This window comes from Oryzias melastigma, linkage group LG23 (genome assembly GCF_002922805.2).
Source record: "Oryzias melastigma strain HK-1 linkage group LG23, ASM292280v2, whole genome shotgun sequence".
NCBI lineage: Eukaryota > Metazoa > Chordata > Actinopteri > Beloniformes > Adrianichthyidae > Oryzias > Oryzias melastigma.
Genome location: NC_050534.1, coordinates 13,968,730 through 13,985,331, shown reverse-complemented (window position 1 = coordinate 13,985,331; position 16,602 = coordinate 13,968,730). Strand labels below are relative to the sequence as shown.

The following is a 16,602-nucleotide window of genomic DNA, read 5'->3' as shown; positions in this document are numbered from 1 at the left end:
AGAACTCTGGCATAGTTTGGAAAACATACATTTATCTAAGAAGGTGTTGTACTAGCTGGACAAAGTACATAGAAAAAAACTATATAACTATATACTAAAACCACACTAAGAAGCGTAATAAAATAGGGCTGCAATGTTCAGATTGATAATCTTCAGTAAAAGTGTGTGTGTAGGCACACGAAAAAAAAACAAATCTCTGGTGGTTTGAAGCCAGTCTGGGAGATAGTGAAGGTTTTAATTTGCATTTTGAAAAGACAAAACCCCAAATACTAAAAGACATGCAATTGTGTGGAGTGCTGGACAGACAAAAACAAAAATAATGACTTACAAAAACCCTTTCCATTAGGCTACTGTCTTTTCAGTAATGCTAAAAAAAGGCCCCACATTTTACCTCCCCCACTAAAAAAAAAAAAAAAAGACAGGAGTGAATAGAGCGAACCCGTCCTGTACTTTGTGGATTGTGAATAGTGTCCTTCAGTCCGCCAGCCTCACATACGAATGCTGAATACAAAAGACCTCCTCCTTTAAGAGTAATCGCTACGGGAGGCCTCTCTATCTGCACCGCTGCAGCGGCGGGCCTCTGTGAAGCCGCCAGCCCGGCCCGCGTTGTCGCACGCTCGCAGATGGTCGCAAACACAAAGACGGATGCGTCGCATGTAAGCGTTTATTCCTTTTAGTCTTTACAGGCGCATGCACTGAGCCGTTCCCAAACCCTCGCCGCTAATACATTCTATTCATCCTGGACGAGAAGGAGGGGGTGAGATGAGTGCTGGGCTCTGATTTGAATATTTAAATAATTTATTGCCACGGAGTACTGAGACCCAACACATGCACTGGGACACAAGAGAGCTGAGTGAAGCCCAGGAAAGCCTCGATTAGGTGGAATCATGACACAAATAGTGAAAATATGATACCATTTAGCTGCTTTCTTATTATATAACATAAAAAATGTTAAAATCTGTTCATACAAATTAAAAGAAACGTTGGAAGAAAGTTTGTAAACTACGTGAGGTAATGTGGGTAGAAACACACTGACCTACTTGCTTTTCTGAAGCAGAACAATCATAGGAAATGGAGCTCGCACAATAACAGAGCTCTATATGTAAAGGAAACATAATTTTTCATAAATGTGCAGCTTTTGCTTTACTGTTAGTCTTTTCGTCAGCCTCCACGGCTCACCCTTGTCCATTCTTTCTGTGCTCGGCTCTTAGTTACAGTTCCCAAACAAAGAATGCCGTCCAGTGGCCCCCTTTTCCCTTCCCTCTAGTACTCCCCTCCACAAACAAAGAAACATCACCATTAATTGCACCCCTAGAGAGTTTCATGTGTGACCAGGTCCTGGAAAATATCACCGGCTCAATAGCAGCAAGTACAATCTCAAAAGCTTTTGTTGGAAACTGTCTTGCTTAGTAATTAAGATCCAGTTTCAAAAAATCTATTGTCAAAAAAATCATTTCAAAAGATAATTTTGTATTTAAAATGTCATTTTTATAGAGAGACTAAAACATATCTAGTGTCTTTTTTATTCTAATTTCTTGTAATGTTTTTTATGTATAAAAACACAAATCTGCATATCAAAAATGTTAATTTTGAAAAAAAAATTGTTGGAAATAGAAACGTCTAATCTAGAATGCCACAGTGTGGTAGCCTAAATATTCCTTTTTCAGCCAATACGGCAAGTGTAGTAGTATTCGTAATCGGGAGGAGGCAGTCACAGTTTTACACACTGTATAGGTTTTAAGAGAAAATTTTATGGCGACAAGACAATTTTTTTTGGCATTGGTCAGTGGCCGCCCCGACACATTTCGAGGTCACACGGTGGCGGTCTAGTGGCAGTCAGGGAGCAGTGCAATAACTGACTGATAGGAAGGTCTCCAAGGTCCCTAAAATCGTCTGATGATCAAACGATTTCAGACTGTCACCATCTGATTGTTAGAGATCGGATGGTGGCAGCTCAATAATAATAATAATTAAACACATCATATTTTAAAGTCTGATACCCATCATCATTTGATCTACTTCAAAAGCTCTCCCAGTGGTCTTTTAATTATGAAAATGCTGTTTTTAGCCAAAATAAAAGAAAAACGTGTTGTTTACTAGGACATAGTTTCTGCAGAGCGGCTGAAGTTCATTAGAAATTTACTTCTGAGTTGTGGGCACAAATGTTGGCACAGAGCAACCCCGCCCCACTTCCTCTCAATTTTGCTGAGAGCTTTCTGTTTAGGAGAACACAAATAAGCTTGTTTTACAACTGCATGTTTTAGTCTGCTCCTTATTCACAACAATTTTAACAAATAAATACTCTGAAATGCAATTTTGAGGTTCATTTTCTTAATATAATTTGATAAAATAACTTATGTCCTCCATCAGGGGAAAAATGCCACGAGGACTTGATAAAAATAAAAAAACACAACTCGGGGTCAGTACTAGGGTTGTCACGATTAGTCGACTAATCAACAATTAAAATAGTCGTTGACTAATTTAATAGTTGAGTAGTCGTTACTTTATATTATATGGAGTCAGAGTGTAGTAAAGTTGAACAAAGTTGTGAGCGTTCAGCACCAAAAAATTTACTTTAATATTTGAGTCAGTGAGACCAAAACTTTATCTTTTGTGAAAAATAGTTCCTTTGTTTCAGATGCTGATTTCATTTGATTTAATCTTGTTTAAATACCAGAAACTAATGAAGGACAGAGGCTGCACGATTCATCCATCCATCCATCCATCTTCTTGTCCGCTTCTTCCCTTTCAGGGTCGCGGGGGTGCCGGAGCCTATCCCGGCTATTGAAGGGCGAAGGCGGGGTTCACCCCGGACAGGTCGCCAGTCTGTCGCAGGGCCTCAATCACACACACATTCACTCTCACATTCACACCTAGGGGCAATTTAGAGTCACCAATCAACCTATGAAGCATGTTTTTGGACGGTGGGAGGAAGCCGGAGTCCCCGGTGAAAACCCACGCATGCACGGGGAGAACATGCAAACTCCACACAGAAAGGTCCCAGCCGGGATTCGAACCGGGGCCTTCTCGCTGTGAGGCGAGAGCGCTAACCACTGCGCCACCGTGCAGCCCCGCTGCACGATTCATTAAAGGTTTAATAAACTATTGTATTAATTGTCTTTATTTTAAGTTAGTTTAAAGCTAATGATGGTTAAGATGTGTGGTTTACATCCACTTAGCGCATGACCCTATTAGTCGACTAGTCAGAAAAAATAATCGGTGATTAGTCGACTATTAAACTAATCGTTTGTGGCAGCACTAGTCAGTACTCCATGTTATTAGGGGAAAGACTGATAACGGTCCAATGGATTCTCACTCCCAACTTGTCATAGGTTTGGGCCCCCGACGTGCCACTTTTTGGCATTTTGGGTCCCCAACTTCTTGTTGTTTGACGTCCTGGCCATTCCCATTAAATCAGGGGCCCCCAACTTCTGGGCCCCTAACCGGTACCGGTCTGAGGGCTGCTTGATATCAAGCCATAGACAGGGAAAAACTGTGTATGGTAATCGGGGATCTCCAACCCTCAGAATGTGGACTGGTAACGGGTAGATTGGTCCAAAATCCTAACCCTAACCGGCACCAGTTTTGTGTCCAGTACCATGTGTCGAGGGTTGGCCTCCATTTAATAGGAACAGCCATTATGTCAAAAATGACAATTGGGACCAACTAAAAGGTCAAAAAGTGTAAGGAGCCCAAACCATACGTCCACATATGACAAGTTAGGGGTGAGAATGTATAGAAAGGTCATAGCTAGGGAAGCTGGTTGTTCATAGTGTACTGTTTCTAGAAAATTGAGCGAAAGGTAAAAGTTTGGTTGGAAAAGTTTCACCAGCAAACATGATGGATGTTGGAGTCAGTGCATCAACAGCCACCACACACAAACAAAAACAAGACATGAGCTACAAAACTTAGTCCTTCAATTTTTGAGCAAATACTAGTCAAGAAATCATCAATACAAACTTAAGCTTTGCAAAAATCAACGAAAACTAGATTTTAAATGAAATCTTGGGCCTCTCAAAGTATTTGCTTCACCCCTGTATTCCAGATAACTCCGCCATTGGGCACACATGAGGTATTTCATCTTTCAAACCCTGAACCAGAATCTGGGCCATGAAGGTCCCACTTTGCTTTAAATCTACAATGAATGAAGAAAACCTTTTTTCATAAGGTGTCTGAGATGATGGATTCTGTTAGATAAAACTAGTGATGGATTATTGTTGATTCATTCTCTCTAAAGCTGAACATTTTCACATAAAGAAGATATTGCACGTTTCTATATTCAGATATGAATGTTTTCTATCACTGGTTAAAGGGTAACAGATTTGTGGAGGACGGCTCGCCGTCTTCCCATTCATCACTCCTCATCCCTGCGGAGCTTCTTGATAATAGTTGCGAGGGTGAACAAACATCTCCACCAATTACACGAGTGTTTATAGTCTCCAGGTGTGAAGCCATCTGCCCTTGTACCTGCTACATGTACAAGCTGCTGTCGCTGACTTTTACTCCTTTGTGTTTGTTCTTTCAGTCGAGCCATTAAGACGAACCAGGACCTCCTGAGCGAGAGTCCTTGGACCAACATCCTGTACGACGACTTCTGGGGAACCCAGCTGACCCACAGCGGCAGCCACAAATCTTTCCGTCCACTCTGCACCCTCTCCTTCCGCCTCAACTACACCCTGCACGGCCTGCGACCTTTCGGCTACCACCTGCTGAACGTGGCGCTGCACGGCCTGGTCACCGCACTTGTCACGGCCCTCAGCCGCACCCTGCTGGGCGGCGGGCCGTGGTGCCTCGTGGCGGGCCTCCTTTTCGCCTCCCATCCTGTGCACACCGAGGCGGTGGCCGGCGTGGTGGGACGGGCGGACGTCGGGGCCGCTCTGTTCTTCCTGTTGTCTCTCTTCTGCTATGCGAGACACTGCAGACTCAGGACGGGTCTGGCTGGAGTCTTCCACAGCGGCTCGGCGGCCAGATGCTGGGGCTGGATGCTGTGCAGCCTGGGTTGTGCGGCTGCCAGCATGCTGTGGAAGGAGCAGGGCGTGACGGTTCTGGCTGTGTCTGCCGTGTACGACCTCTTCATTTTCCAGAGGCTCCAATTTGGCCCGGCGGTTCTCCTGCTGTTAGGAAAGGTAAATGAATGTGTTCACTTTCCACTCACTCTGAGAAAATCGGAGCCAGCTCCATTCTAGTAGTTCCTGTAGGCTGTGTAACTTTTATGTGCACACATTTCCGTGCTAATTGTGTATTTGCTTTTCTTTAAAAGGAGGAATTGGGTACTTCAAATACCAGAGCTAAATCTAACCCTGTTGGATTGTGGGTAAAAAGGAAAGAAAATGCTTTTGATGAAGGAAGTGTTCCACTTCCTCATGCCATCTACTTCCTGAAGCTGCTGTAAAGAGGAATCTAAATTAGGATCTGAGGGTCTGTATGTGGAAGTGGAAGCTGGAAAGACTGTTTTAAAGCGACTAAAGGCCCCACCTCGCCAATCTAATCCCCAATCGTCACATATTGAAGTTTGGTTAAGGACTCCTCTGTGTCACAAAAATGACATTTTGGGTGTCCCCAACTCATTGTATTTTACAGGCTGTTCCCATTAAATTACAGGTTCTCAACTTCTGCCAGAACCAGAACCGGTCCAGTACCGGGACGCGGAGTACACTGATACCCAGTACTCGTACCCTAACCCAGTAGAGTCTTTAACCCATCTTTAACCCAGTCTGAGTCCAGTTTGCACCCAGTACCGCGTCTGGTACTTGTACTCTGTACCCGGTACTGCACCTGGTACCGGTTTGGATCCGGTACTATGTCCAGTACTGTATAAGTTAGAGTAGGTTAGGGCACCAATACCAGGATGCGGAGGGCACCAGTACCAGACGCAATACCAGTGCCTGATGCAGTACTGGTGCCAGAACCGGTCCAGTACTGAAATACAGAGAGCACTGGTACCACGTCTTGTACAGCATCAATTCGAGTACTGGTCAAATCATATCAAATCAAATCAATCTTTATTTGGTGTGCCCTTAACCCAGTACCAGACGCGGTACTGGGCACGAACCAGGCCTGGATGTGGTACCAGATGCAAAGCGGTACCGTGTTAGGGTGCAAGTACCAGGACACAGAGTGCACCGGTACCCTAACCCGGTACCAGATGCGGTACTGGGCACGAACTGGGCCTTGATGCACTGCCGGTACAAGACTAGGTACCAGACCTGGTACCGTGTCTGGTACTGGGCTAGGGCACCAGTACCAGGACGCGGAGCGCACCAGTTTCCTAACCTAGTACCGGGTACTGGTGCGGTCCTCGTCCTGGTATTGGTACCCAAACTGGTACCAGGCACGGTACCGGGTGCAAACAGACGCGAACTGGTACAAGGTTCGGGTTAGGGTACTGATGCAGTACAGCGTCTGGTACTGGGTTAGGGTACTGGTGCACATGGTACTGGTAATTTACCCAGTACTGGTTCGTCCCCAGTAGCCGTCTGGTACCATGTCTTGTACTGGGTTAGGGTACCAGTACCAGTTCTGGACATACCCCGAGAACCAGTCTGTGTCCAGTACGGCATCCGGTACCGCGTTTACGAACAGCCAGCACGTCAGAAAACGACGAGTTGGGGAACCTCAAAACGTCAAGAAGTGGAGGGTTTTAACCAAACGTCCATATGTGAGTATTTGGAGATGAGAACGTGTAGGCCTCTCAGGTATGTTTCATGGATCACCTGTCAAGTAAGCCATCCAAAAATAAACACCGGTTTTCTGTGAGGAGACTCTGCTGTGCTCCATTTCCTTCTTTCAAAGTTATTTGAGGAGAGCAGCAACCTTTCTCAGTGACTCATCCTATTATAGGAGCCTGTGCTTAAGTCATGGAGCTCCTCACACAGATGCTTCATTTGATTAGAGGACAGGCCAACAAATGGCGCTCGTTAAATGCACAACGAGGGCGGTAAAAAGTCCCCTTGGGTTTACTGAGCAAGGACAGCCTCTGTCCTTTTTTTAATAGGGGATCGTAAATAGTTCTGGTGGATGTTGGAAAATTTCCTATCTAAGTTTGTGTGAGACATCAAAAACATTTTCAATGTCTTTTCTACAAACGTTGAGGTTTACTTTACCATTGAGGCAAGTCTTTATGCAAACATTGACCTAATAAGGATACTTCCAGGAAGACAAAGTCCTATAGACTTCTATTTAGAAATAAACAGCTATTACTCAGACTTTATATTTGTCAGAATAACCATTCTTGCACTGATTTTTAAAAAATGTTCTTGCTAAACTTAATTTTATCTTCATTTTTTCCCTGTAGTACAAGTCATTTAAGTTATTAATTGGCCAATCACCATGAAAGGGTGTGCTGGCCCTCATGTCCAACGTTCAAATCATTTGACAGATTTCTTGTAGCCCACTTTAAAGTTTTAGGGCCGTGGACTTCCAACAAGCTCACTCTTGATTGGCGAGAGTGGTTGCTATAGAAATGAAGACTCAGTCGTTGACAAAGTTCATTGTCCACACTTCTTTGATGATAGTTTTGTGTTTGCTTTGTGAGTTTTCAAATTAAAACTTTGCATTTGCTGTTGTCGTTGGATCTGGTCGTCAGAAAAGTCCTTAGCAACAATTGCTAGCGTCGTTAGCTCTTGTCGTTTCACAGGACACGCAGAAAATATTGCTTAGTAGCACATAGACATGAACAAATGTTCAATAGACTTGTGCAGTAGACATAGAGAATGGACCAAAGAAATATTTTTGGCACAAATGGAACCCCAGACTCCGCCTTAGATAGAAGATAAATAGAATCACCAACTGTGGACATTTCTGTTCTCCCAGTGCATGCGTGGGTTTTCCCTGGAGACTCCGGCTTCCTCCTACCATCCAAAAACATGCTTCATAGGTTAATTGGTTTCTCTAAATGGTATGTGATTGAGGCCCTGGAATAGACTGGCGACCTGTCCAGGGTGAACCTTTCCTTTGCTCAGAAGTAGCCGGGTTAGATTGCGGCGCACCCGACCCCGAAAGGGACAAGTGGCTAAAGAAAATGAATGAAAGTAAATGGTGGCAGTCAGCGTTTTATACACCTACATACCCAAGTACCTTGATAAGGACGGCCACCGCCCAGAGATGTTAACAGATCGTCCAGTCAAAGCTGCTGCCGGCTGACGATCCGGCTATCACGACCCTGTGAGCACCCAGATGTTGCCCGATTTTGTAATCCCTGCCTTTCACTGGAATGCCACTGTGCAACCCTGAAATTTCCCCGGCCGGCCACTAACCAATGTCAACTTTTAGAGAAAAATTCTCCAGTCGGTCTCCGTAAAATTGTAACTTTTTCTTAAAATCTCCCACGGCGTGTAAAAACATGGCCGCCACCTGACGACTGATTGCAAATAGCGCCATGCGGCCACCCGCCGAATTTGCTGAAAAACTCGCACGTAGGTTGCCATGCTGTGGCATTTTGGGATATACAACTGTAGTCCAAGATTTAACTTTTAGGTAGAATAATAACCATGAACTTTTCTTTTCTTTTACTATAACAAAACACTTATTGCAGAATCAAAGGAATTTTTTACTTCCTCTTACGTCTCATCCAGCATTGATAGTATTTGTAGTTAATCCATGTTGTTTCTGGAAAATCTCAGAACTGCTGATACACAAAAATATACCAATCCAGCTGCTGTTTGTGGGCAAAAAACAAACCAAAAAAAGTCGTCAAACTTTTATTTTCTTGACAAATTTACAGCCTCGACATTTACGTTTTTTTGTTCCCATTAAATTTTAGCCGACACACAGCGAGAACAACACGTTCCAGTCTACTGCGTTTTAATCTGTCAGGTCTCAGCACCCTTGGTGGTTGTCAAAAACAATTAATAAAAGCCACATGTACTCGCATATCGCCCGGTAGAGCTAGGAATACCATCAGGAGCCTCAACCTGTCTGATTAAACACAATAGCCTTGGCTGGGATCCCAGCACCGGGATGCCAGCCACCTCCAGCACATCTGGCGCTTTTATCACTCTGGCAGTGCCCTCCTCCACTGGCCCAGCCGTGGTTATCTTGGCAGGGCGTTTGTTACGTGCAGAGGCCCACCGTGAGAGCAATCATTCCCTTGATTATGGGCCAGACATCTCTGGACTCATGGGAAAGAAAGACGGAATATCAAGAGACTGACTGAGAGAAAGGGAAACTTTTCTGTCACTTCCTCTTCTTTATCACTTCTTAGCCGGTACCCACACCGCTGTGGAACAGAGGGGACAGATGTGTCCCCACCTGCACCCCATTTCTCATTCGATTAACTCCTTAACTAGATTTAGATGAGATTTCAAATGAAGACGAGGTAGGACAGAAGAGGAGTTACAAGGTGATGGATGGAGACAAAGGAGGTGCAATGTCACCGCGGCAGTCTGCAGTGAAAACAAAATTGTTCTTATACCCCAAGATAATATCAATTTATTACCCTCGTTTGCTCCGGTTCTGCTGTGCCAGTGGCAGGAGATTAATGAGACTCCAGGTAATAGACAGGGCCTGAAGCAACAAAAATCATGATGTCCCTCTGAAGCCTGATGTTTATAAGGCTATTTTTATTAAAAATAAATAAATATATAAAAAAAGGTAATTTCAGTTATTTTCAGTTATTATATGATTCTCCCGCTCCTTTCCGTACGTTTTTTAGCACGTAAAACTCAATCATACTTTCAGGGATTTCAGGAATGTTGATATAAAAACAGCTTGTTTAGGACATTACTGCCTGTATTTTTGGTATTCATGAACTTTATAGTTTTTGAAATTTTAGGCAAACTATGTCCCATAGGAAAATGAATGAGAAAGTCTTCAAATTTAGTATTATTAAGTAGACAAGCCTTTAAATACATTCATGGGCTGTTTTCATCTTTTATCGTAATTTTCAGAGTTTGGCATTGAAATGTTCCCCTAATTAGTTAGCATTATGCTAACTAATTAGGGTAACTTGGCATCTACTGAGGTTTTTTTTTTAGATTTTAGCTAATATTTTAGCAACATGCTAACATTTGTCACTAATTTGTTATCTACTAGGGGTTTTTAGGCTAACTTATAGTTTAGCTTCTATGAACCCTTTATGACATTTTTCGTTGATTTATCATTTATCGATCTGAAGGAATAATGCAATTCACTTCTTTGTAAATTACGCAGTTTATGGCTAATTTGTTATCTTCGGAAATTTTTAGGTTAATTTAGAGTTTAGCCTCTATTTTAGCAACAGGCTAACATTTTCAACTAGTTTACTAAGGAATTTCTGGCAATTTTGGAGCTTAGCTAATATTTTTGCTACATGCTAACATTCTCGGCTAAATTGTCATCTACTGGAATTTTTATGGCAAATTTAGAGTTTAGTTTCTATCTTAGCAATAGGCTAACATTTTTAACTAGTTTACTAAGGAATTTTAGGCTATTTTGGAGTTTAGCTAATATTTTTGCAACATGCTAACGTTTTTGGCTATTTTGTTAGTAACTGGTATTTTTAGGCTAATTTAAAGTTTAGCCTCTATCTTAGCAACAGGCTAACATTTTTAACTAGTTTACTAAGGAATTTTAGGCTATTTTGGAGTTTAGCTAATATTTTTGCAACATGCTAACGTTTTTGGCTATTTTGTTAGTAACTGGTATTTTTAGGCTAATTTAAAGTTTAGCCTCTATCTTAGCAACAGGCTAACATTTTTAACTAGTTTACTAAGGAATTTTAGGCTATTTTGGAGTTTAGCTAATATTTTTGCAACATGCTAACGTTTTTGGCTATTTTGTTAGTAACTGGTATTTTTAGGCTAATTTAAAGTTTAGCCTCTATCTTAGCAACAGGCTAACATTTTTAACTAGTTTACTAAGGAATTTTAGGCTATTTTGGAGTTTAGCTAATATTTTTGCAACATGCTAACGTTTTTGGCTATTTTGTTAGTAACTGGTATTTTTAGGCTAATTTAAAGTTTAGCCTCTATCTTAGCAACATACTAAGCTTTTAACTAGCTTACTGAGGAATTGTAGGCAATTTTGGAGTTTGGCTAATATTTTTGCAACATGCTAACATTCTTGGTTAAATTGTCATCTACTGGGATTTTTAGCCTAATTTAGAGTTAAGCTTCTATTTTAGTAACAGGCTAACATTTTTGACTAATTTAGTTTACTGAGAAGTTTTAGGCTATTTTGGAGTTTAGCTAGTATTTTTTTCAACATATTAGCTTTTTTGGGGTGACAATTTGGCATCTATTAAGTTTTTTTTGGGGATAATTTGGAGTTTAGCTCGTATTTAATGAAAACACTAAATCCTTTTGCAAGACTGGCATGTATTAAGGATTTTCAATTTTTCAGAAATTCAGGTAAACTTCAGGGCTTTTTCAGTTCTTTAAATAAATGCAGTCTTTTAGCAAATTTAACATATTGCAAATAGCTTTTGCATTTTTAGCAATTATAGTAAATTGCGTCATCATTTTTAGCAATAGCTTCAGAATATTCTGCGACTTCTTTTAGCAAAAAAGCATTCACACTAATGCAACTCATCTAGTTTTATTTTGAAGTTCGTTTTAAAATATGAATTGAAAAACTCTTAAATTCTACAGTCTTTTAATCTCTAATCTAAAACATTGTTTTTGTAGATACAGGATGCAAAAAAATAATTGAAAAAAAGATGGTGTCCTTCTTAGTTAACAGCTTAAAAGTTGTGCCCTCATCCTCTCCCTCATTTGTCTCAATGAGCAGGACCAGCAGATTAAGTTTAATGCCGCCTTCTGAACGCTTGATGAATGTTGGGCCAATTATCCTGCAGCACAAGCACTTAGCTGTGAAATGAGCTTCTCGGTTGGGAGTTTTGTTACATCCCCTTTTTTTTTTAAAGCCTGTCTTTTTAGTACTTTTTGGGGCTAAAAACTCTTTCCTGCACACACGTATTATTAAAACTTTCAGTTATTGTAGGATAAACTTAGTAACATTGTAACAATGCCGTAATAAATACAAAGAATTCACAGCTGTACATAATTGGTGCATGTGTGGACTTCATTGTCAATCATGCCTGACTAATAAATCTGTGCATTTTTTTGTTAAGTTATTCTAATTTGAGTATGTAGGAACTGCACTAGGGTTGAACGATATAAAGAAAACTTGTGATATTATTGATCAATATTGTGATAATATGACTTCCAAAACGTGAACAAATAGCAAAAAAAAGCTATTGAAACATCATGTCTATTATCAGTGTGCCAAAATATCAATATAGCAATACATTGCGAAATTGAGTCCTGGGATTGATAAGACACAAGTTGTTTATTATGATTGTGTTTAGGTTTAAGAAATTAATGATGACATATTTTCCCCCCAAAATGTGTTCTTCTATACAATGTGAGTTATTAGAGAGGATTTTGAATGATTATCGCGATATCAATATCGTGAGTGATGTATCGCATCGTAATGTATCCAGTGATTTCCAGCGTTAATGTCCATTTACATGCAACCGATTTGTTTAAATAAAATAAAAAATAACTTAAACTTCAAATGACCCACGTCTACAGTGTTCACACTGGACTGTCGCAACTCGATATGAGCACATTTTACCATGTGGCAAATTGATGCTAGCATCAAAAGCTAAAAATGGCTAACGTGTTAAACAATCTAGAGTGATACGTTCATTCATCCCATCACCAGGACGGAATTTGCTAATTAAATTCCAATTACACTAAACCTTCAAAGTCCACTTGAAAGTCAGTAGATTTTTGACGACCAAACCCAAATACCTACGAGCCATGCTAAAGCTAACACGATAACGAGCGACCGGTGGGCGGGGCTTTTATACTTGACTGCAGAGCATGATCAATTTTGGGGAAAAAAACAATCAAATTCAATCCCCATTTATGTATAAAAAAAGTTGATTTACTGTTGGGTAACCCTTGAAAGACCCTACAAATAGCTTAAATCTGGAAACTTAGTAATAGCTTGAACCTATTTTTTTATATATATAATTTTAAGACATAAAATGCTGTTTTTTCTGGATTAATTTTGCTTGTATGCTGGGCATAGATAACCATCACTGCAGAAATCAAATACTTCTATCTTATCATCAAGCAGCAAATGTGCAGCGAATCATTATATGTGGCAATACTAAGACAGATGGCTAATTGGATTGATGCATTCACTACAGCTTTATCTGTATGAAAAATCACATTAGGATATGAATCTGATCTGTAATAGTTATAAATGTGTAACTTGATCCTAAAAATCAGTCGTCATTATTGATCCATTCTTTGTAAAAGACTAACTGATGTTAGCAATTGGATTCTATAATGACTCCTACCAAAGATGGTAGCACCGGTAGACCATGGTTCTACCAAGACTCCAGACACTTTAATGCAAACAGGAAGCTATTAAAACATCCAGTTAGCCCCGACGGCGACCCTACTTCATCTCAGTTATCCAAATGGACGGTCCGCCGAGCTTCAACCTGTGACCCGTCTCATTACGTGTCTCTGCTAGCAGCACCAAGTCTTTCACGAAGCCAACCATGGGGGTAATTAGGTCACTCTATCACAGTAGCCTCTTTCAGTGCCAGCAGCACTTCTGTATGATGACTTGGGTGACTTGCGCCAAGTCAGCACAATCCAAGAATTGGAGTGCTCGATCCTTCAGACGATCCTTCAGATCTGTCACAGAAATTTAACCATCAGTTTTAACAATACGTATTTTAAAGGAGTCCAAAAACATCTCAACTTTCAGCCTTCATGCTTGAAAGAGTTACTGGCGTCTTAAATTGGATACGACTTTAACGAGAAAAGTCCAGAAGATTGCTCCCCTGCTGTGCTCTAAGCTACATATGCATGAAGTCAGCCGAAGCCTGCCGTTTCTCTGGACAGGTTTGAAACATTTTGCACGCTACAGCATCAACAGGCAGACCGCATGCTTCTGGGATTAATAAAACGAGAGCTAATAATGAACGGCCGCAGCTTAAGATGAAAGCTGGGGAGCTTAACACATGGAAAGAGGGGGAGATGGAGAAAAGCAGAAGAGGACTGACGGAGAAAGGGAAGTAGACGATAAACTGATATACGTCTGGGAGGATAAAAGTCACATAAATTGTTGCAGAAATTTTAAGACATTTCGGAGATGAGGAAATGGCTACAAGTGGAGTTAAAGATGCAGGATAATGTGAGTGATATATGAAGACTTTTTGGTTCCATGATTGTTTCATAAAGATAGTGGATATTAAACATATATACCCTCAAACACAGCCGTGCTTGAGAACCATTTGGTGGTTTAATCCCCCAATCCAACCCCTTATTACTGATTGTCAAGCAGGGAGACATTGGGTCCCAATTTTTAAGTCGTTGGTATGACTTGCTAAGGATTTGAACTCACGGCCTTTCAGTTTCAGGCTGGACACTCTACCACAAGGCCATTGAGACTGAGAATATATGTCTATGCGTAGAACCTCCAACGACAAGCCTGGACATAGCGAGGTGTTGATGTCACCCGTAGAAAATGTAGCGAAATCAGACCAAATCTGACACTGTGACTTCCTGATACGGGAGCCGCCATTTTGAAACCAGATGGCCGTGATTGGTCTCAGTCGCTCTGAGTCACGTTTTAAGAGGAACTACAGTCGCTAATCAGAAGTGAGCTTGTTCAAAGTCAACTCGCCTTCCACTAAAAGTGGGATCGGTAGAAGCTGTTAATCATAATTAATCAAGGCGGGGCCAAAAGGCACCACATGCTTTTACTGAGGGATCTGATTGGTCAGTTTGTAACTTGAATAAGTTGCAATTGATTGCCAAAAAAAAATAAGATTAGAAAGAAGATGTTAAGAAAAAGGTATCAGAGCAAGAATGGTTTTTCTGATAAATAGACTTCTCAGTAGAAGTCTATGGGATTTTGATCTTCAAACCAGTGAGTACTTCCTGTTTGAAACACGAGGGGAGGGGGGGGAGGGTTGATAGGTCCAATGATTCTACAGTCTATGGTCTTACATCAAGCTTTTTTTTCATCTGCCCCTGATTCACAACATTTTGAATTAAAAAAAAACAGTTTAGGGTGAATTTTCTCAATATTTGTCTATCATGAAAATTTTGTTTTTACAAAAACATGTTAAAAACACAATTTTATCTGTAGCAGATTTTTAATTTAAATGTTTGTTAGCTTGCTAATTTTATTTTATGCTATTATTACTTTACGGTCACAAATAATGTGAAAAGTGTTACTGAATCTTCACCAGTTAATCCAAATAGCTACAAAAACCCTTCAGTTTTTTGTCAAAATAAAATAAAATAAAATATTTTTACATTTTAGTTTTGTTTTTTTTCCAATGAAACAACAGATTTTATTCAGTCATGACTGTGCATGTACTTTTTATTAGTGTCAGGAACTGGTGGTGTGGGACCCAAAATGCAGCAGACCAGGCTTAGTGAGAGAAACTTAAAACATTTTATAAAAAAAACCCATAGAACAAAAGAAAAGAAAAGTGACCTGACAAAGAAAAACTGAAAACCAGACACTTAAATAGACTGAGGGTAATTAACTGAAATGAAGACAGCTGCGAATCATTAAAAAAACCTAAAACTGGTGTGACTGACGGACATTTCAAGAACGAACACGACCAAAACCCAAACCAAAGTTCACAATCCTCACATTTAGCAGGTTCTTGTTCTGCAGAACCTAAAAATACACTAATGTTACTTCACTCTAAACAACTGAGCCAAACTGGCTCACCCAAAGTGCAGAAGCAACAGTCACAACCAATAACACAATTTGGCCACCTTTCTTATTTGACTATTTATTACTAGATTTGTTTTACGTTCAGTATATCGCCTTGATGACATTGATGACATTTTTTGGTATTTACTTTACTGCTGCAAAACTGAAGGAACATTTATTAGTGTTTTCGAATGCTCGTGAACTCAAAGGAGAGTGTAGGAGGAGGGAATGCAGACAGATTTTTGTTTTCATTTATGATTTCATATGCTGGTTGTCTGGCTCAGCCCCAGGGAAAGGAGTTTGTTCAAATAAGCTTTTTCCATATATCTTTTAAAATGACTGAAGTAAACTTAGAAAGAATCTGATTTATAAGACGTAGTTAGAGTTGGGGTCAGGAATTATTGGTGGTTTTTCTCTGTTTAGGGGCCTACTGACAGCATAAAACAAAGAACTTGCTTTTATCTGTCCCATGGTGGGAATGAAGACCTTTTCACATCCTACTTTAGATTCTTAACATACAATGCTAAAAAGCATAGATGGAGGAAAAATATAATTTATATATCATTTTTCTGTCTTTTGTCCAATGTTTAAGGGCTGTCATTAACAATAGACATATTTTTATGATTATTTGGGTTTTGAGTGAAGATATTTACATATCTGCAGTGTATTTCTGACAAAATGCATTTATAAAGATTCATTTTTAAGATTCAAAAATATTTCCAGTGTCTTAGCTTGTCTACATTGAAGAGGTTGAGTACAGGAATTGACTTTGACAACTGCATGATCATCCATAATGAGATCTTTGATGAATGTGTCGAAACTCAGGGAAAAAAAAATCATCTCAACATTTTTTGGGTTCTACATACAGATTGGGCATTCATTGGTCCAAAGCTGGAAATTCAACTTATTGGATTTGGTCGT

At 40.3% G+C, this 16,602-nt stretch overlaps 1 protein-coding gene across 1 annotated transcript in view; it reads left to right on the top strand.

Moving 5' to 3' along the window:
* Positions 1-16,602, top strand: part of tmtc2a (transmembrane O-mannosyltransferase targeting cadherins 2a) — a 72,077-nt gene that overhangs the window by 29,941 nt on the left and 25,534 nt on the right. Inside the window, exon 2 of the mRNA XM_024291309.2 lies at positions 4,526-5,126. Within this exon, the coding sequence (XP_024147077.1) occupies positions 4,526-5,126 (601 nt within the window). The remainder of the gene's footprint in view (positions 1-4,525; positions 5,127-16,602) is intronic.